At 38.5% G+C, this 22,218-nt stretch overlaps 2 protein-coding genes across 2 annotated transcripts; one reads left to right on the top strand and one right to left on the bottom strand.

Annotated features, from left to right (window-relative positions):
- Window positions 1–999: 999 nt before the first annotated feature.
- On the bottom strand, window positions 1,000–4,432 carry LOC104423851 (tropinone reductase homolog At2g29290). Its single transcript, XM_010036293.3, has 5 exons — window positions 4,314–4,432; window positions 1,898–2,105; window positions 1,549–1,774; window positions 1,348–1,454; window positions 1,000–1,233 (listed from the first exon to the last, which is right to left on the bottom strand). The coding sequence occupies exons 1-5, from the start codon at window positions 4,430–4,432 to the stop codon at window positions 1,045–1,047; spliced, it is 849 nt and encodes a 282-aa protein (XP_010034595.2). The 3' UTR covers window positions 1,000–1,044.
- Window positions 4,433–17,249: 12,817 nt separating this feature from the next.
- LOC104422474 (transcription initiation factor IIA large subunit) lies at window positions 17,250–21,875 on the top strand. The gene is made up of 11 exons (XM_010034802.3): window positions 17,250–17,616; window positions 17,938–18,108; window positions 18,220–18,384; window positions 19,175–19,232; window positions 19,312–19,370; window positions 19,513–19,629; window positions 20,285–20,428; window positions 20,832–20,895; window positions 20,994–21,163; window positions 21,265–21,348; window positions 21,479–21,875. Exons 1-11 carry the CDS (start codon window positions 17,491–17,493, stop codon window positions 21,500–21,502), a joined length of 1,182 nt encoding a protein of 393 aa, XP_010033104.1. The 5' UTR covers window positions 17,250–17,490; the 3' UTR covers window positions 21,503–21,875.
- Window positions 21,876–22,218: the final 343 nt, after the last annotated feature.

Consider the following 22,218-nt stretch of genomic DNA (forward strand, 5'->3'; position numbering starts at 1 on the left):
TGTTTTAACAATATAGATTAAATTAGGTATGAGTAAAAAAATTTGCATTACAGATAAATTGATCATAAATAGATTAATGAGTCAATTTGGGTCAGACCATTCATGACCCGACCAAATCCACCTGTTTGACAGGTCTAAGTGCCACATATAATTTATTGTAGCCGAATCTTTTCTAGGATTAAAAGTTATACTATGAACAATTTTTATAAAAGCATTTGGAATTGAGAAAATAAAAAAGAAATATGCATTGTATTTTATGTTCTTATCATTTTTGTCCATTGTTTTGCACCAATCTGTAATTAAAACTTCTTTCTAGTCTATATTGGCGAGATGACTGGATATGCATTAAGAATTATCTCTAAACAAAAATTTCCTAACAATTGGGATATCATTAAAAAGTTCAAAAAACTACTTATTTAAATTAATAAATTACCTATTGGATGAAGTATCCTTACTTAAACATTGAATAAGATTGGAAGAACTTAGATGACTCGGAATGTGTCAAATTAAGATAGCATTAGCATACAAGATTTTGATACCAATGCAATTGCTAGGAAACATGCTTTGTCAAATTTATTTCAAGAATTAATAATTAATTGCGCGTTGAATTTTAGGATTTAGGTTTTAGATATATGAAAAACAGATTTAATATATTTACGAATCAAATTGCGTTTGTCTTGTGTAAAAAAGAAAAAAGAAAAGAAAGTGCAATCTCGTATTGTGCATTGTATATATATCATGTTTGTCGTTTCAATCGTTGCTTGTCAAGTATGTAAATTTTCTCAACCAAAAAAAGCATATGAATTTTACTTTTGGGCAATTGCTTAAAAGTAAGAAAAATATTATTGAAAGTAAAGAGAAAAAAAGCTTGAAAGTGGGAATAGAAAGTGGGAGTAAGACTCTCTCCCTCATACATGGTCAACAACAAATTATCAACCCACGCATTTTAATATATTCGATGTTGCCATTATTGGTAAATAAACTTCTTTATCCCTGCGACGAAAAACGTACGATGAACATCTTAGAGGTAGAAGAAAGTTGGACTCATGCTTTAGGAAGCAAGAAGCCATTCACGGTAAACCCTCCATCGACACAAATGGTTTGCCCCGTAATGTAAGAGGCGGCCGGCAAGCACAAGAAGGCCACCAACGACGAAACCTCCTTCGGCTCTCCGATGCGACCGAGCGGTGTCCTTGCTATCGCCTCCTCGTGGAATTTCTCGTTGCCGAGTAGCTGCTATGACGGATGAGTTAATGTTAGATCACGATGGCAAAGGTGATGAAGATTTATGGGGTGAACTATTTTCGAGGAGGATCGGAAATTTTAAGTCTTGGTAAATTAAATTACATGGTCGGTGAATGGGCTTTCTATGAAATAAGGTGCAATAGAGTTGCTTCTTATGTTGTCCTTAGCCCATTCGCAAGCCAGATTCTTGGTCAACTGGTTCATTGCCCCTGTCAATGAGTTGAGAAAATAAGAAATAGACAGAATCTATATAGCTCCATATCAAATGTGTTGAGCTAGCTAATTATGATAGTATCAATTCACCTTTGGTGGCCGAGTAAATTGATCCAACGCTCACGGAAACGACGCCGCAAACGGATGACAAGAACACGATGCTTCCTGTTCCTGAAGCCTTAAGAAGAGGATGCGCGAGCTGGCTGAGATGATAAGCCGATTCGAAGTTAGTCGTCATGATGAAGGAAAAATCTTCTAGCGTGTAATCCACGGTCGGCATTCCACTATTGGGCCCAAGAGTCCCAACGTTGTTTACCTGACACACAAACCAATCCCAAGAAAATGAAAACGAAACAAAATCTATCAAAAGAAAAGCACAAATTATGACCTTATTAATGTTGTTATTGGATCCACGGGATCAAAGACGACTCAGACTTACTAGGATATTGAGCTTGCCATCGAAGAGGGAGGACACGGTGAGCATCAACTTCTCTCTCTCCGATCTCGAGGAAACGTCGCAAGCCGAACCCATCACTCGGAAACCCTTGCTTGCCCAATCTTTCAAGCGTTCACTAATTTCAGCTTCATTTCTGGAGCAGGTGTACACTGTAGCCCCAAGACCCGCTAATTCCTCAACAGTGGCACGCCTAATCATAGGACGACTTTATGACTATTTACCAACTCGTAATCACAAATGAGAACAGATTATGCCTTTTTCTTTGCCAATAGAAGAAGGAAAAAAAATTGGATGGTAGTTTTTAATCTATTATGAGAATAACAATATATTATTGATCATAAAAAATTAAATAATAAATAATTATAAATTGTTGTGGGATTCACTTGAACTAATTGTGCTCTACCAAGTCTCTCACCATCTTTATCAAATATAGTTTTGAGTGACGATGAAATTACGAGTCTAACTTTTTATCAATGAAATCGAACATTACTGGATTCAAAAGCACCCACCATCCCCACCCAATATATATATATATATATATATATATATATAGGGGCCCTCAGAAAATCTTAGTTGAAAGCCTTGTTTGACGCACCCAATTCGAATTTTTGGGGCCCGGATAGGCCTGAGATTTGCTACTATACCCATTTTGCTACAATAGATTTTCCAAAATAATAATAATAAACACATAAATTGAAATTTTGAAAAAACAAATAATAATAATAAACTTATATATATGAGAGTTTGAGTACATACTCTAAAACGCAAATTCAACCTTAACTTCCTCCCAACTTCATCCACTTGTCATTCCAAGATTAGCTCACTAACTTCATGTGGACATCTCTCACTTATTTTGCTTCCCTTTTTTCTTATTTTTGGTTGCCAACCTACCATAGACCTCCTCCCTTATCGGCCAAAACCTAACTCTTCATTACTTTTCGTTTCTTACTTTTTTCATTCCAAGATTAGCTCACTTATTTTGCGTCATGTGGACATCTCTTTCACTTATTTTGCTTCCCTTTTTTTTCTTATTTTTGGTTGCCAACCTACCATAGAGCTCCTCCCTTATTGACCAAAACTCAACTCTTCATTACTTTTCGTTTCTTACTTTTTTTCATGTGGACATCACCCTTATTCGACCAAAAAAAAAATGTTTTTAGAGAGTTTCGTTTCTTACTTTTTCATTACTTTCTTTCCCTTCGTACTTCATTTCAATTGATATCGTTTTTTTTTTATTTCAGTTTTTTTCCCTCTTAGGTAATTAATATGTACTTTTATATATTAATTTCTAATTTTTTATTTGTTCCATTTTGGTAATTCTTCTTATTTAGTACATCAGAAAAAATATTAAACATATTTAGTATTAGTCGTAGTTTATATCTTGTGAGAGATAAGATTTTTATTTTGTAATTCTTAACTCCACCCAATCAGAAAGAAAGGACGCCTCCTTTTATAGCACTACCGCAGCATCAAACGGTTAAACAGGTTTATTTGCTACATTATTAATTATGATTGATCAAGATTGTATAAATTGAGAAACTTGATGCATTAAAAATAGAGAACCATTGAAATTGACGAATACAGCTTCATATGATTGTAGCAAGACGCGCGTTTTCAATAGCTACACATTATATGAGTGAGAGATGTGATGGTAGGAGTAAAATTCAATAAGGTAGATTGAAAACATGCTGAAAAAGTCTTTTTAGCGGTCATAAAATAGCACCAAATGCCTTGACCGTTTAGGCTCACAGTGTTGAGCTTTGTAGGAGCTTTTGGACGGGCAATACTGACCGCATAACTCTAGCTAGATCAAATGTTATGTCTAGTTAAAGTTGAGGTGCGCAAAATTTTAGGCCTAAGCTAGAAAAGCCCGGATCGGAGACGACTAATTCATTTTGATCTAGGCTAGTGTAATAAAGGACTAGGTCCGACCTACAAATATTATAAGTACTGGGGTTCACCTCAATGGCCATCATTTCAACATGGAAGGGGGATGTGGGGGGTTCGAATCCCCGCCTTTTTAAGGGGGGTTGGGGTGGAGACGATATAATTTCAGGTGTGGGTTTCGACTCCCACGCCTTGCAAGGAGGTAAGACAAAAGTTCGAGAGTAAGAGCTAGAATAGGAATATAGTAGGACCAACAAAAAAAAAAAAAAAAAAAAAAAAGACCTACAAATATTATGACTAATTTGTTTTTGGATGGGCCAAGAACTACATAAGCGCTTGGCCGACGATAATCCTACTAACGAAATTATTATAAAGGAATGATATATCAAGATTGACAATCTTCGAATGCCTAAATAATAATATTTCTTCCCGACCCAGACGATAACATTTCATTGATCATCTTAATCAACAATATAAAAAATAAAAATAAAAATGAAGTGTAGAGAGTGACCCGATTCCTTTGGTACCACCGGTGACGAGAGCGGTCATTCCCTGAAGCGACCACCTGTTGTCGTTGTTGCCGTTTTGACTGCCGCGTCTACTTGCAGTCCCCTTTCCCTCAGAAGCCATTCTCTCTCTCTCTCTCTTTCTCTAAAATTTGGTTTTTCCTCCCAACCCTTTTTTCGTTCTTTATGGATCTAATGGGTCTCCCTGACTCTCCCCCGCTTTATATAGGCCCTTCATTCCAGTGCCTAATGCCTGACTGAGAGTTAGGATTGTTGGAAATTAATCCAGAGAAAGCACACTGTTTGTTGCAATCAGAATATCAATGTAAAGAAGATGATAACAGCTATATAATTTCATTCCCTTTACAAATCTTGGAGAAGAAGAAAATAGGATATAACATAAAATTGGAGGTGAGGTACGGATAACCGAATCTCCTTAAGGCGATTAGTTCTGCCAATGGTGCCCTGCAGATTCACGAACTATGCCTCCCAAGATACAACACCTCGAACTTGTTTGGATTAGCACTATACAAACAAGACTCTGTCGAACCGTTCAACTGGACCAGCATACTCAGGAAAAACAAAAAGAGTAGAAAAGGGCATCAAAGCTCTTTTTGGAATCGAATCGGGAAAACCAAAAAACCCTTTTTGAAGCTCTATGCTCCCATATATTTATAGAGATTTTTAGTTCATGTACTAAAGAGATACATGAATTAAATAGACGCGTGTATCCACAAGATTCATGAATAAAGAGATACGTGAATCCAAGAGATTCATGTATCCAAAGATACGTGAATTTAAGAGATTCATGAACTCAATAAATACATGAACTAAACGATACATGAATCTAAGAAATTCATGAATTCAATAGATACGTGAACATAAAAGTATAGGAAATTCATGAATCCAAAAAGAAACGTGAACAGAAAAAACGTATCTTAATTATTGGCTTCCGTTGATCCATTTGTTAGGGAAATCCCTTATGATGTTTTGAAGATGACAAAATAAATCAAAGGCTACTAACATGTTTGATGGTTGAGTAATAGACCATGCAGATAATAGAACATGTAGAGGATATTATCAAAGTCGAAGACTACCGGACTCGGGACTCAAAGTCGAAGACCGTCGGACTCAAGACTCAAAGTCGAAGACGGACTCTATCTTTGAAGCTGAACAGAAGATAGACTCTATGCTGAAGCTGAACTGGGTACAGACCTTAAAGTCTAAAGACCCAGGTTGTAAAGTCTCAAGACTCATATCGTAAAGTCTCAAGACTCAGACTTTACATCCAGATTCGATGAATCGTAACTCAAGCCCAATCATACAACGGCTAGTGATCTGGTTTGGATTCCACATCAAGATTGATTTGATTGAAGACAAGATCTTTCTATACGAAGAAGCTTTACTTATGGAAACCAAGATTTCGTTTGTATGGGCGATCGGAATCAATTTGGGATTTTACCTTTGTCACTCAACGGCTACCAAATCTTCTAAGATACGGAGCTGTCCAATGGGTATATTGGAAGACGATTCTCCGGGATGCTGTCCAACGGTAGTTTGGAAGTGGAGGAGTATTTAAGGAGATCATGGACCGATGAGCAAGTAAGAAACGGAGCGTAGAATTTATAATTCCAAAGTCTAAGCGACTTTAGATCATATACTTGTCTCTTGAGCTTAAACGTTTGTAATCGTGAGAGAAATACCAAGAGAGTGACTTAGTGAGATAGTGTGATCTACTACTAAGTGTTTGCACTCGAAGTTGTAATCTCTTGTTGATTGCATAGTGGAATCCAGCCAAGAAGGCTGTTATCGTGGGAGAGTGGACGTAGGCTTGGATTAAGCCGAACCACTATAAATCTCGTGTTCTTATTCTCTTCCCTAACTCCTTTATTTTGTTCATACTAGCACTCTCAATTGGTATCGAGCCAAGTGCTCGGTTTATAAAAGTGTTTTTACTTTTGAGCTAAAGATTCTTTATGGCTAGTATGTTGGCACCGGGTCTTATGGAAGGGCAAAGCAACACAAGGCCACCATATTTCGATGGAAGAAAATACAAGCAGAATGGCCAGAAAAGAACAAAAAAAAGAAGAAGATGATGAGCAAGAAAATTTATGCTTGATGGCACATTCGGAATGCGAGTCTAACTCGGACGAGACTGAGAATCGAGTCTCATTCGAAAGCAGGACTCAGGTCGATGAGGAAATCCGGGGGGAGAAATCAAATCCAAAAGAAAAGGAAAAGAATCGTGATCATCTCAAAAAGGCAACAAATTGAGGGGGAGCTTTGATCAATTATGGAAAAATCTTTTTGATTGATCGTGATCTTATTATGGATGGAAGGAAAGGTAATTGTGTCAGAATTTATTCTACAAAATCCGGTTAGTGCATCTCTTATTACCTTTTGTCATTAACAAATCTTTTATGACAAAAATGGTACGTGAATTTCATGATGCATCCGTGATTTTTATTGGATATTTGCTGATATAATCGAAGTGAGCTATATTGCATATCTTTAATATTCGATTTACTTTATAAAAGCTGATTTGTGAAAATTGTGATTCATGCAAGATATTTGTTATCATTCTCTACGTGAATCCATTATCGCTTTTGATTATGACAAAAGGGGGAGAAGATATGAATATGCATATGTGCTGATTGGTTGATATTATTTATTGCATAATATTGAGCTGCAATTATTTTCTATCTTCTGATATCCTTTGATTTAAATTTTTAAATCTGCATATTCAGAGATTGTTTTGTCATCATCAAAAAGGGGGAGATTGTTAGGGAAATCCCTTATGATGTTTTGAAGATGACAAAATAAATCAAAGGCTACTAACATGTTTGATGGTTGAGTAATAGACCATGCAGATAATAGAACATGTAGAGGATATTATCAAAGTCGAAGACTACCGGACTCGGGACTCAAAGTACGAAGACGTCGCCGACTCAAGACTCAAAGTGCGAAGACGAGACTCTATCTTTGGCGAACCAGAAGATAGACTCTATGCTGAAGCTGAATGGTACAGACCTTAAAGTCTAAAGACCCAGGTTGTAAAGTCTCAAGACTCATATCGTAAAGTCTCAAGACTCGGACTTTACATCCAGATTCGATGAATCGTAACTCAAGCCCAATCATACAACGGCTAGTGATCTGGTTTGGATTCCACATCAAGATTGATTTGATTGAAGACAAGATCTTTCTATACGAAGAAGCTTTACTTATGGAAACCAAGATTTCGTTTGTATGGGCGATCGGAATCAATTTGGGATTTTACCTTTGTCACTCAACGGCTACCAAATCTTCTAAGATACGAGCTGTCCAATGGGTATATTGGAAGACGATTCTCCGGGATGCTGTCCAACGGTAGTTTGGAAGTGGAGGAGTATTTAAGGAGATCATGGACCGATGAGCAAGTAAGAGACGGAGCGTAGAATTTATAATTCCAAAGTCTAAGCGACTTTAGATCATATACTTGTCTCTTGAGAGCTTAAACGTTTGTAATCGTGAGAGAAATACCAAGAGAGTGACTTAGTGAGATAGTGTGATCTACTACTAAGTGTTTGCACTCGAAGTTGTAATCTCTTGTTGATTGCATAGTGGAATCCAGCCAAGAAGGCTGTTATCGTGGGAGAGTGGACGTAGGCTTGGATTAAGCCGAACCACTATAAATCTCGTGTTCTTATTCTCCATTAACCATAATTATAACCATAATTACAACAATCCCCCACATTAATGGATCAACAAAACATTTTTGACTCCAAGGAATCTGAGCATGCCTGTTGAAATAAACCGCATCAAGATAGGTAGCTTTCGCTTTGAACCTTCTTTAGTGAAAACTTATCGGACTTACTTAACTAGTCGATGGACTAAGCCTTGAATCGCTAGTTGTTTGTGTAAGCCTAGACAATAAACCTCACACGGAGTATTTCCAATTCAAGATTGGTTCTCGGTTGTGTTCGTTCTTTCGGCCATGAACCTCTTGGGATTCGTGCGTGCTTTAGAAAATCTAGCCTTTAAAGATTTTCATAGAGTCGGCCAGCTCCACGCATATAGGTGCATTCCTATTAAAGATATCCTACCATATCTTACTTGGATATTACATCCCAAGTTATAGGAATCATTAAACGCATAGCGTATCCTTAATAACGCTGTAGGAAAGCACTGTTGCATCATAGGAATAGGAGACAGTGCTTACACTAGAGTTTCCAAAATTTGCGTTTTCCTATTGAACCTAGTCTATGGGATCTCCAATCGCATAGGTTAGGTTTCCACCCTGGAATCTCTTTATTGGGTTAAGGCTCTTAAACCCATTCCCCTCGATGCGCAGTTTATCTACTCTATTGACAAACCTTTTGTCAGCGAATCCGTAATATTTTCTTTTGACTTTACAAAGTCTAAATAAATGATTCAATTTGAGAGCAACTGCTTACGGTCTTGTCTACGACAAATGTGTCTAGACTTACCATTATAAATCACATTATGCACCCCCACACTTTTAGAAAATTGTAGGATGGCAACTTTCCATTCCATAACTTGTATGAAGTTTTACCTGTCCTTTGTGGGGTATTTTATTAAGAATAAAATTTGCAGTTAAAACTACCTCCCCCCACAAGTTTTGAGGTAAACCTGAACTCAAAAGCATGGAGTTAGCCATCTCCTTTAGTATCATGTTCAATCGTTCAGCAACTCCATTTTGTTGTGGAGTATAAGGTGCAGTCGTTTGGAGAATTATTCCAAAACTAGCACAAAACTCTTTCAAACTGATTGAACTATATTCTCCTCCTTTATCAGACCTAAGCACTTTGATTCGTTTATCAAGTTGGTTTTCAACTTCATTTTTATACTTGACAAACATGCTCATAGTCTCATCTTTGCTAGTCAGTAAATAGACATAGCAAAATCTAGTACAATCATCTACAAATGTGATGAAGTACTTCTTTCCACCTCTACTTTCTACAAAATTTAAATCACATAGATCACTATGGATTAATTGTAGAGGTTCACTCGTTCTTTCAATGGATTTGAAAGGTTTCCTGGCAAACTTGGCCTCAACACAAGTCTCACACTTGTAACGGGTATCCAACTCAAATCTTGGAATTAACCCAAAGTTTGTTATTCTCTTCATTGTACCATAGTTTACATGTCCTAATCTACCATGCCATAGAAAAGGAGACACAACAGTGTAAACTGAAGACTTTTCTTTATTAATAGTCTTTGGGTACACATACTTTGAGTTTACATCAATGACAGCCACATTGGCCTTAAACAGGTCATTACACAAGTACCCTTTCCCCACATACATCCCTCCTTTTGAAAGTACAAACTTGTCAGATTCAAATACAACTTTGAAACCCTTCTTGACAAGTATAGGGCCAGAAATTAGATTTTTCCGAATCTCCGATACATGCAGCACATTCAGCAGGGCGACCTCCTTGCCAGATGTAAACTTCAAGATCACCTTTCCTCTTCCGGCAATCTTTGCTGATGCAGAGTTGGCCATATAAAGCTTCTCATCTTCTTCGGCCTTCTCATAAGATGAGAACATGTGTTTATCTGCACAAATGTGATTTGTGGCACCCGTGTCTAGCCACCAACCATTAGTGTTCGACACCAGAGATGCTTCGAACATCACCACAGCAGACAATCTCTCATTAGTCAGAATCGGAGGTGTTGCCATCACAGTAGGCAAGGTTCGTTGAACCATCCCTCCACAAATAGAGCCAAAAGCCATTTGGCTTGTACTATCTGAAAAACAGTCCCGGGCATACCAATCGTATGACTTGTACCCGCACCACCAAAATTGGTGTTAGCCCAAGGGCCCGTAGCATTGGCTACTACAAATTCAAACCCTGAGGGTTGAACATCTTCCATAGCAACGGTCAAATCGACCATAGGAACGTCTCCTGAAACATTATGGACATTAAATGGCACTTGATTGTTTTCAACCATCTCAATAATCTGACAAGAACAACAAATAGTGTGAGATAATCGCCTTAAGATTGTTGGAAATTAATCCAGAGAAAGCACAATGTTTGTTGCAATCAGAATATCAATGTAAAAAAGATGATAACAGCTATATAATTTCATTCCCTTTACAAATCTTGAAGAAGAAGAAAATAAGATATAACATAAAATTGGAGGTGAGGTACGGATAACCGAATCTCCTTAAGGCGATTAGTTCCTGCCAATGGTGCCCTGCAGATTCACGAACTATGCCTCCCAAGATACAACACCTCGAACTTGTTTGGATTAGCACTATACAAACAAGACTCTGTCAAACCGTTCAATTGAACCAGCATACTCAGGAAAAACAAAAGAGTAGAAAAGGGCATCAAAGCTCTTTTTGGAATCGAATCGGGAAAACCCAAAAAACCCTTTTTGAAGCTCTATGCTCCCATATATTTATAGAGATTTTTAGTTCATGTACTAAAGAGATACATGAATTAAATAGACGCGTGTATCCACAAGATTCATGAATAAAGAGATACGTGAATCCAAAGAGATTCATGTATCCAAAGATACGTGAATTTAAGAGATTCATGAACTCAATAAATACATGAACTAAATGATACATAAATCTAAGAAATTCATGAATTCAATAGATACGTGAACATAAAAGTATAGGAAATTCATGAATCCAAAAAGAGATACGTGAACAGAAAAAACGTATCTTAATTATTGGCTTCCGTTGATCCATTAACCATAATTATAACCATAATTACAACAAGGATTTGGTAGAGGATTCCTGACCCAGGTCCTCCTGCCTCATGTGAGGTGGGAACCACTCCCTACGTAAGGACATAGGAGCCTGCCGAGGGTGAGAACTGTGGCGATGACAAGATTTAGGACGCCACAACGATTTTGAACCACAGAATTTGCATTCTATCATGGAAGTAGGCAAGTCCCACACCTGTCTTTCATCGAAGCACCACGTTACTCGTGTTTTCGTGTTACTCGGGTTGAACATGTAGAATTATCTTGTAAGTGTTGCATCGGTAGTTATTCATACATACGTCATATAATGCCAACCTTCATGGTCATCCCGGTGCAACGTGAGTAACGTGATAGTGTCACGGCCTTCCCAAATGTGAATCATCAAAAGAAAAACTAATGGATTACTACTCTTCCAGGCTCATACTAACTGCAACTTTCGAGTTTTTAATTTAATTAACATAACTTGCAAATCAATTTATTTGAGAGTCGCCATTGATTAATTAGTAGGTCGGTTAGACATCTAAGTAAAGTGTGGAAGAGTACTTTACTTTTACAAATAAAAAATTAATGGATGCGAGAATTTGATTATACTAGATAAATCTAATGCCTTTTTGATATATTTTCTCTTCATCAATTTTAACTTAAGCCACTAACATGAGAGAGGTAATAATGTTGGTACACAAACAAAAATTTAATAATCAGTAATCAAAGTAGTAAATAAATTGCTAGAGATTGGGCAAGAATATAAGTACCTTACGCAAGAAAAAGCCCATTAATTGCAATACATGGTATGTTCTACAATATATTAACTAGAAAACGCACAAATGTCCATTTCTACATGTAATGACATCTAATTATTAAAAATTATTAAAAATATCTACGTCAGTGTCGGTCATACAACATAAGACCATCGACATCAACGTCAATAATTTCCAGTCTAACTTAGCCAAATAAACTAAATTGATACTGATGTGAAAATGTTTAAAGCTCAATTTGCTCAATTAAAAAGTTTGTGACTAAATTTATATTAATACAATAAATTTATGATTTTTTTGGTACTTTTCCCAATTATGAATGGTACTGCTTCCCGTTGTTATGTGACCACTTGCCATTGCATCCGACATATTAATTGCACGCCCAATCTCGGTTGAGTCGGTAGTGACAATGACAACCACCCTCCCAGCGGACAGCATGGATTCGCTGAGAAAAGTTGACAGATTGCTAACGCAGGCCCACCTAACAAGTTACTCTTGCATGGTGACCCTTTCGCCTTCCAGTAACACGTGCCCTCCCAAATTTTACCGATTGCAACTTGATTTTTTTCACTTAATTATTCACGCAATATTAAACTAAGAAGTTGCCACTAACTTATTATGCATCGAGTAGAATCCCGGGTAGGGTGTAGGAGTCCATCTTACTTTTGAAAACCAAATTTAATTATACCTTATGAATCTAACGTTGCTTCAATACCATTTCTGTTTATGAAATCGTTTTGCATGCAATCTTTGTCATATTTTATTACTTAAAAGTGATCACGAGTGGTATTCAAGCAATAAAACAAATAATCATGCAATAAACATAAAAAAAAAACGAAATAATAATTATATAGCAAATAAATAAGTAACTAGAATAATAAGGAACCCTAGCCGAATTAGGCAAAAATGAACAAAGTTTTTTTTATAGTATTCATCAGTTTTAACTTAAGCCACTAACATGAGAGAGGTAATCATGTTGGTGCACAAACAAAAATTTAATAATCAGTAATCAAAGTAGTAAATAAATTGCTAGAGATTGGGCAAGAATATAAGTACCTTAGGCAAGAAAAAGCCCATTAATTGCAATACATAGTATGTTCTACGAGGTTTTTAACTAGAAAACGCATGAATCCATTTCTACACGTAATGACATCTAATTCTTAAAAAAAATATTAAAAATATCTACGTCGGCGGGTCATGCCACATAAGACCGTCGACATCTACGTCAATAATTTCCAGTCTAACTTGGCCAAATAGACTAAATTGGTATTGATGTGAAAATGTTTAAAACTCAATTGGCTCAATTGAAAAGTTTATGACTAAATTTATATCAATACAATAGGTTTACGATTTTTTTGGTACTTTTCCCAATTATGAATGGTACTGCTTCCCGTTGTTATGTGGCCACTTGCCATTGTATCCGACATTAATTGCATGCCTAACCTTGGTTGAGTTGGTAGTGACAATGACAGCCACCCTCCTAGCGGACAACGTGGATTCACTGAAGAAAGTTGACAGATTGCTAACGTAGGCCCACCTAACAAGTTACTCTTGCACGGTGACCCTTTCGCCTTCTAGTAACATATGCCCTCCCAAATCTTATCAATTGCAACTTGACTTTTTTCACTTAATTATTCACGCAATATTAAACTAAGAAGTCGCCACTAACTTATTATGCATCGATTAGAATCCCAAGTAGGGTGTAGGAGTCCATCTTACTATCGAAAACCAAATTTAATTATACTTTATGAATCTAACGTTGCTTCAATACCATTTCTCTTTATGAAATCGTTTTGCATGCAATCTTTGTCATATTTTATTACTTAAAAGTGATCACGAATGGTATTCAAGCAATAAAATAAACAATCATGCAATAAACATAAAAAAAAATGATAAATAATTATATAGCAAATAAATAAATAACTAGAATAATAAGGAACCCTAGCCGAATTAGGCAAAAATGAACAAAGCTTTTTCATAGGCTTCAGAACTAGGAGTGAGTATGATCCTTATTGAGCCATTCCACCCCCTAACCCTAGTATTAATATGCATAGTGTTGGTCTTCAATTTTTGGGACGAATGATTGACCCTATTGAGCCTGGGACCAAGGATCGGACCAACCCAACGCGTTCAGTCCGATTCTGGGGTCAACTCTAGACAAAACAATAATTTTTTTTGTTTCATTTTTTGTACTCCCTGAAAAAATAAACCTACCATTTTAAATTACATATCCATCAATAATACGACGTTATGTAACCAAACTATAAATAATAGTACATATTCAACAAATTTAAGACAAGGCGGCAATAGAACTTTCACACATGCTAAAAGTAAGAAACCATAAAAACAATTAAGACCGCTCATAGAGATATGGAACAACATGAGAAGTTGAGTGGCGAGCGGGGAAGTTGAGCAGGGCAATTGTTGAGTGGTGAGTGGGGAAGTTATTTCTTTTGATTTCAAGAAATTGAAGACTAAGAGAACAAATAAGACAAAAGAGAATGTGTACTGGAGGAGGATGCCGTGAGGAGCCATTTAATGCTATTTACGACGTTTTGGACACTATGATGAGCCGTTTACTATTGTCGATATTGTTTGACTTAAGGTTTTCTCTTTAGAATATATAAAGAAATATATAATATATTTTAGATATATTATATATAATACATCTGATCAGGATTGATCCGGGTTTGACCGACCCTAAACTCCCAAAACCAAAGACCTACCCGTATAATATTGGTCCTAGGATCTCAGGACCAAGGACCGACCCAGTCCACCTAAGAACTGGACCAAGATCGACAAGGTTGAGCCAGTCCATGGTCGGTCCAAGGTTAACCCTGGATCGATGCTCATCCCTATTCAAAACTGAACCCCATGAGTTGTAGGTGAAAAGTCTAAAAGTACTCTTGCAAGCTCCCTAGACAAGGCCGTTCCTCGTTAGCCAACATAGTTCAAAAAAATTATATAAAATGTCCACGTCAACATTGGCTACATTATGTAAGACGGCTAGCATCTACGTTAGTGATTTCTTGTCAAAATTGACCAAATAAACTACATTCAGCCAATCGTCAAAATGTTTAAAATTCAATTAGTCAAATTGAAAGATTTAGAACTGAATTTGACTTTATTGATAATTTCCCGACAATTTCCTATATGCTGGATCTCCAATTATCTAACATGTGATTCGTGAACCATGAAAACATTCTTATGTGGAAAGCCATGTTCCTCCTACCATGCAATTGAACAATCACGATCAAGTGACGTGCAAGGAAACACTGCTATTTTCGGTCTTCTATTTTATTGGAAATAATAGGAAAATACATGCAGAAGAGTCCATGTTTTTATCACGGGAGATGCATCCAAAGATTAACCAATTAGGCCCTACATTACGTCCAAACCTGGACAATGGACAGCACAAATCCCAGATTGCGCTCTGGAATTTGGTCCGATTTCTCGCATCTTGCAATCCAATTTAGTCGAATGTAGCGAGCTAAGACAAAAACACCCGCAGGAACCACGTGTGGATGATTCACAATCAGTTCCTAAGGGTAGTCGCAATGAGGCGCCAGATCAGATCAAATCAATAACGAGCGAATCAACAGTGTCGATCTATTCGGCAACTCGAATAGGATGGCAGCAACTCATTGTCTTGATCGATTCAATCTAGCAAACATGGGTTACACAGCTTCATGATGAGGACTACAACTAAAAGCGCAAAGATCGGCACAGGTGACACCGATGCCTTGATGCCAAAGGCATGCATGATAACTATTCAATTTCTGGCTAGATCTTTTTCTTTTTTCTTTTTGTTCCTGGTAACAAATTTGGAATAAAAATCCATTTGGTAATACAATTTCATTATTTTATTTCTAAAATAAATGTTTAGTTCAAAAGCAAGATTGAAACATAAATGAAAAGTAAAAATTTTCTACATTTCTGTTTCTGGAACAAAAAGAGACGTGAAAACTCTTCTCATCACTCGCTCTCGTCTTCCACTGTCACCGTCGCCCCTCGTCGATGTTCTCTCCCATCGTCGCCTATCTATGAATGGAAAAGAGTGTAAGAGAGAGAAATTTCATGTTGGTATCAAACGAATTTCCATTTCAATAAGAGAAATTTCGTATCACTATAGGAAACTTGTCTAGAGAATGGCTAGAAATCTATTCCGGGAACATAAAAGGTCATCATTCGTGCCCTAAGGAACTATTATAGAGGGCTGTCGAAATTGGCAACCCCCCTGGGCGACGCGGTGGCTCAAGATGGACGCGACAACTGCGATGTGAATGATGCCGTGCGCTCAAGTCGAAGAAGAGTCGAGCAGCGGAGTCCAAATTCGGCTTGTAGTCAGCCCTTTCATTGAAGGGTGTGGGCTGAATTCTCATTAGAGGGTGGCCGGGCTCATGGGTTGGGGGCGCCTCGGGCTTGAAAAACGAAATGGGTTCATCTCTTTCAGGTTCAAACTCATTTCACATGTCGGGGCACTTAAAATGCAATTCACGACCGGGCCCTTTCACCAGATTCATTCGATGCGGACATGTTACTGCTAACCAAAAAACGGCCATGACGCCAAAATGCAATGCGCATGCTACTTTTTTTTTTTTAACGGTCAGGTTATGACGCTGTCAACACATTTGATCCCTAACTTTTATGAAATGTATGAGATCTTTCGACAAAAATTCATGTGTCAATGGATAGGATTTAGAGGGCCTTTAATCAATTTTCAAGGAAGTGATCATTACCTTCACCATTAATTAATATATATGTTTTCCATGATAAGAAACTTGATCATCGTAAGTAATTATCATGTCCAATTTATTAGCCGATACGTGCTCAATAGGAATAGGAGCGAATCGAATCGAATCTTCTCTTCAAATCAACGGTTTCAAACATCTTTAAATCAAGCGTTTGGGATATTTTGAATTCGAGAGAGAAGCGTCAAAATATTTAAATATCGAACAAAGCTTTTATCTAACAGTTCAGACTTTTTGAAAATTAACGGTGCTCCCTCAAAATTTTATCCGGAGTCCAAATTATTTCCAATCCATTCATTCGCCTCCCTCGTCATATATTTCATCTCAAAGTCCAGACATGAGAAGGAGCCCAAGCAACGAATGGGCCACGTGGAGGAGCCCAAAGAAATGAATGGGCCTCCAAGCCCGAGACGAGAGCACGATGGGCCGTAGGCATAAGAGTTTCGGCCCAAGTCCGAAGTCCGGATCACGTGCGAGCCCGCACGGTTCGCCATGCCAACGCACGCGCGCTCCCTCCCTCCCTCCCTCGCTCCCTCCCGACCCCATCCCCATCCATCTCCTCAGTCCGCAAGAAGGGGAAAAAAAAAAGCAAACAAAAAATTAAAAAAATCCAGAGTGACGTGCAGATCTCGACACGTGGACCCACGCGCACAATCGGATGCAAACATATTTATATTCCACTCTTTATTCTGCTTTTCTCGTCCGCCCTTCCTCTCTCTCTCTCTCTCTCTCTCTCGCATCATTCGCGAGAAACGCACAGCCCTCCCCTCTCTCTCTCTCTCTCTCTCTGGAACCCTAGACCCCTCCCCCTCCCCGTCCATGCCCGCGTTCTCCGACCTCCGCCGCTGATCCTTCCCGCCGTGCCGCCGCCGCCGCCGACGTCCGTTCGATCTCCTCGAGGAAAGGAAAGGTCGCTCCTTTTTTTTTCCTCTCCCCCGGCGAATCTAGCGAATCGCGCGATGGCGGCCCCCTCGACGACGAGCTCCGTGTACCTCCACGTGATCGGGGACGTCATCACCAAGGTCCGGGAGGAGTTCGTCAACAACGGTGGCCCCGGCGAGGAGGTCCTGAACGAGCTCCAAGGGGTAATTTTGATTCTCGCCCCCTTCGTCTGGATTCCACGGGAACAGTTCATTTCTTCGCCTCTCCCATCTCAATTTGTTGGATTCTCGAGAGAATTGCTTTGTTGTGTGGTCTGCGGGTTTCGATTTGATCTTTAGAGTCTGGATGAATTGGGCGTAGCGGTAGATCTGTCAAGGTTTGCCCTTTATTTAGGGCTTCTAGCGTGCTTTCTCTCTCATTTTTTATGATTGGGTCTAATTTTATGCGGAAAGCGTGTTTCCGTTTTCTCGATGCGTCCAACCACTGTCGGGATTCCTGATACTTGTTGAATGTGGAGACGACAGATGTGGGAGACGAAGATGATGCAAGCGGGTGCTGTTCTCGGTCCAGTGGACAGGTCGGCCACCGCTAAGGCTCCAGCGGGCGGCGCGGCTGCTCCTGTTCATGATCTCAATGTACCTTACGAGGGGACAGAAGAGTTCGAAACTCCCACAGCTGACATGCTCTTTCCTCCAGTGAGTTCGGTCCCTTGTCCACTCACGCCATGTCATTTTACTCATCTTTTAAGTGACTTGGTCTGAATCTTGTGGTTGCTGCCATTTGATTGGGATTTCCTTGAGATGTAGACGCCATTGCAAACTCCCATTCCGACCCCGCTACCCGGGACTGTAGATAGCAACTTGTACAACATTCCAACTGGATCTTCTGATTACCCTACTCCTTCAAATGATGGTGTTGGCAATTCCAGTGGCAACACTGAGATAAAAGCTGGGAGACCCAGCCCTTACATGGTATGGAATTTCTATTTCCCAGGACATAGAAAGTTAAAGTAGTTTTCATTGTATTCTACACCATGCCGCATACGATGCTTCTTGCTTTTGACTTTCCCATGGTTAGTAATTCAGCTTGGTGCAATGGTTTTCCAAGCTGATTAGCTAAACCACCGGGCCTGATGTATAACCATTGTTCTTCAATAATGCGAGCTGTTAATTATTGCTTAAAGAAAAGGAAAATGAAATATTGAAACCCTACTCCTCTAAGTCTGAACAGTTCTTTTTTATTCGGTATCTTACTGTTTGATTTTTAGTATGAGTAGTTGAGTGATCGCTAGGCTGATTTCAGGATGCTTGTTTATTCAAGAATGCCTCAGCATGATGGCTAATTTTAATCTCGTAACTCATCTTTTAGATGATTATGGGAGGATAGTAACTTTAGCTGTTATATGTTTTGATGCTATACAAAGGCTTGAATGTTAAGCCATATTTATATGGACAGTATAAACCTGTCAGAACTGATAACAGATAGAAGTGTAGGTTCGGTTTCAGAATTTTTTTATTCTCTACTGAAGTCAATGTTTGTGCGCTTGTTTTATGATTAAAAGAATTTCCACTCTGTGACATGTGCTCTAGTGTTTAAGGGAGGATAGATTTTGCTTCACTGAGAATATCCACATCTAGCGTACCTGGAGACATGCCCTTTATGAACTTTCCCCTTTGCAAACAGCCCTTTTTGTGCAACTGCTATTCAAAACCTTGTATTGCACATTTTCCATAAGCAGATTGGTTTTTGTGTTTTTGGCAGCCTCCTCCTTCACCTTGGATGAATCAAAGACCCCCCTTGGGTGTCGATGTTAACGTTGGTGAGTAAAATCTTAGAGCTGCAACGAGTTTCAATCTAATGGTCCTATTGTAATTTCTCTTCTATCCTTATATATGTAGCTTACATGGAGGCTAGAGAGGATGGGGACAGAGGAACTTCTCATCAGCCCCATACACAAGTAAGTTTTCACCTCTTATTTTGCTCTAAATTGTGAATTTCATATAGCTTCCTGGATGTCTAGTGAGTGGTTTTCTTGCATAAAATGATGGTAGTATTATCATTGAAGTTTGAGCAATGGTCTTGATGTTGAAAAATTCTAGGATTTCTTCACGGCCTCTGGAAAGAGAAAACGCGATGATTTTGTTCAGCACTATCAGAATGGTGGATATATACCACAACAGGATGGAGCTGGAGATGCTGTATTTGAGGATTCACAGGTCTTATTTGATTTTCATTGCTATTGTCCGTATGTGTTTTTTCTAATTCTTGTGAAAATACCTAGTTGTTATTTGGTTTGGCTGATATTTTTGTTCTATTTTGCTGATTTTTGCCAATTGCTGATTCGAGTTTCTTTATGCTCAAGCACAGAGAGAGAGTGTGTTTAGCGGGTTGCTTTTGTAAACCGGTTTTTTGTTTTGGTAGTTCAAAGTTATAGCAAAAGATGCAGTATTTAGATGTTGATCAAGGGTGTGCTCAGTTTCCCAAGGCATTGGAAATCCAGACCAGCTCAGAGAATCACTGGCGCTAACACAATGTGAAACATTATTTCTTGTCTTGTATGTTGCTATAATGCCATTTTCTCAGGCCATGAAAATTCAGACTCCACGAATTACTCTTTGTAACTGGATTAGCCACATGATCTTGACCTAGGGAGAGTTTTGGGAGTAAATGTGTAGATTTGGTTCTTGAAGTTTGGTTATTGTTTTCGAGTTCATTTAAGCTCAGTTTTTTATCATGGGCCAATTTCTGTACTGTTCACTAGATTGAGGATAGTTGATCTGTTTCCTGGTGGATTTAGTTTCAGCATCTCTTTCAGAACTTGTGTAATTTGCTGAGTTGTACATTTGCTAACCGGGTGTGGTGAATTTCCAGATCACAGAGAAGACGACTACTCTACCTGCTGCAGACACCAGAAACAGGCAGATGCTGGCACATGTGGGGAGGCCACTGTCAAAGATTCCTCAAGTAGATGGGCAAACTCCTGATCCATATGATGAGATGCTTTCTACTCCAAATGTGAGTACCACTTAAGATATTAGAACATCGAATTGGATGCTTGATCCTTTCTTCTGCTTCTTCTGATAATAGAATTCTGAATTTTTGCATGTTTGTGCATTACCCTATTGCACACTGGGCAGAAAGTTCTGTAGTTGTCTTCAGGATCCATGTGATGAGCATATCTTGGTAAAATATATCTAATAGCAGATCTTTGAGAAATCTTCATAAGGTGCAAGGGTATTACCATGATCTGTGTTAAAAATTCATGCCTTGTTCATGTGGTATGTATAGCTGCATCTGCAAAGTCCCCCCCTCGTCTTCTCTCTTCTCTTCCCTCTGCCCCAACACACAAAAGAGAGATGAGGAGCAGTCTCACTGGTTTGGTTCCCTTCTGATGTGTTTTCTTTTCTTGGCATTGAAGATATACAATTATCAGGGAGTTGTGAGTGAAGATTACAATATCGCTAGTACACCAGCTCCAAACGGTAATTGCAACTTTTGCAAGTTTATGATATTTGAGCCAGTCCTTTGGCATCACTAGTGTATTAGAAAACTCAGATGATCTCCCTCTTGTATTCTTCAGACTTACAGGCAGGTACTCCTGCTATTGGAGTTCATAATGATGTTGGAGAGGATGAAGATGAAGATGAGCCACCATTGAATGAAAATGATGATGACGATGATGATTTAGATGATGTGGACAACGGGGAGGAGCTAAATACCCAGCACCTAGTTCTAGCCCAATTTGACAAGGTGACGGTTGTTTTAGAATGACAATGATGATCTGCCTTGGAGCTATCGTATTTTGTTTATGTAGAAACTATGTTTTTAGATTGTATTTTTTGCGTGGATAGGTGACACGGACGAAGAGCAAGTGGAAGTGCACACTTAAGGATGGCATAATGCATATAAACAATAAGGATATCCTTTTCAACAAGGTCAGGTTCTAGAGTTAATTGATTGTGTTTTTTCATGCTTTCTCGGTTCTATCTGTTCTTTTTTGTTTTAAACGCGAAGTTCTGATGGATTTTTTTTTTTTTTCATTTTTTTTATGTTGATTTCTGTCAGGCAACGGGAGAGTTTGACTTCTGATGATGTTGGAGTATTATTAGTTCTGCTGTGTAGCAGGAATTTACTTGGAAGAAACAATGGATATTTGTAATTGGTGTTACGTATTTTTTTCCCCTTTTATCGATTATTACCGTTATTAGGTGAGAGAGTAAGGGAAGCCTCGGTTGAGGTCCTCAGGCCTCGGTTGGACGGTCTGGCCTATTGTACATAATGAAAGAGTTTTATTCTATTTTTCCCCTATCGGCCTTTAAACGGACGGTCATATTCAGGACTCTTTTGGGAATTTTTCCATTTCCCTAATGCAGTGCGATCCAAGTATCTTATGTAACCTATACTTTCAACTCTCCCAAGACTTTTATGTAATTCGTTTCGATTGCATTTCTCTACCTATGAATCGTGATCTTATGGTTGGTCCTTTGATAACTTTCTCGAGGGCACATTTGAGTTTTGAGCATGTCGGGTGGCATTATTTTGCAGCTCTCTTTCTTTCCCATTCTTTCTTTGTTAGTGAAAGTCTTCCATTCTTACCGACCAAAAGAAAAGGTCCTTCATTCTTGAAAGGTACGTCTAGACATCTATTTATAGTCTTTAAGGCTAGCCTTAAATTTTGATGAGTGTCATGTAGGATAATCCAATAAGGTACCGTGCATTAAGGGTGCGAGTGTTAAGTAACTGTCACTATATGATGGGGCGTGTGGTATGCGCGTGAGCGTGTTGGCAAGTTGCAGCAGAACCCA

This window comes from Eucalyptus grandis, chromosome 10, assembly GCF_016545825.1.
Source record: "Eucalyptus grandis isolate ANBG69807.140 chromosome 10, ASM1654582v1, whole genome shotgun sequence".
NCBI lineage: Eukaryota > Viridiplantae > Streptophyta > Magnoliopsida > Myrtales > Myrtaceae > Eucalyptus > Eucalyptus grandis.

Coding starts and splice junctions, on each gene's coding strand:
- LOC104423851 (XM_010036293.3), bottom strand. CDS start 4,432: ATGGCTTCTGAGGGAAAGGGGACTGCAAGTAGACGCGGCAGTCAAAAC. Junction 2,106..4,313: donor GGTGGTACCAAAGGAATCGG/GTCACTCTCTAC, acceptor TCCTATGATTAG/GCGTGCCACTGTTGAGGAAT. Junction 1,775..1,897: donor ATGGCAAGCTCAATATCCTA/GTAAGTCTGAGT, acceptor TTTGTGTGTCAG/GTAAACAACGTTGGGACTCT.
- LOC104422474 (XM_010034802.3), top strand. CDS start 17,491: ATGGCGGCCCCCTCGACGACGAGCTCCGTGTACCTCCACGTGATCGGG. Junction 19,371..19,512: donor CTCATCAGCCCCATACACAA/GTAAGTTTTCAC, acceptor GAAAAATTCTAG/GATTTCTTCACGGCCTCTGG. Junction 19,630..20,284: donor CTGTATTTGAGGATTCACAG/GTCTTATTTGAT, acceptor GTGAATTTCCAG/ATCACAGAGAAGACGACTAC.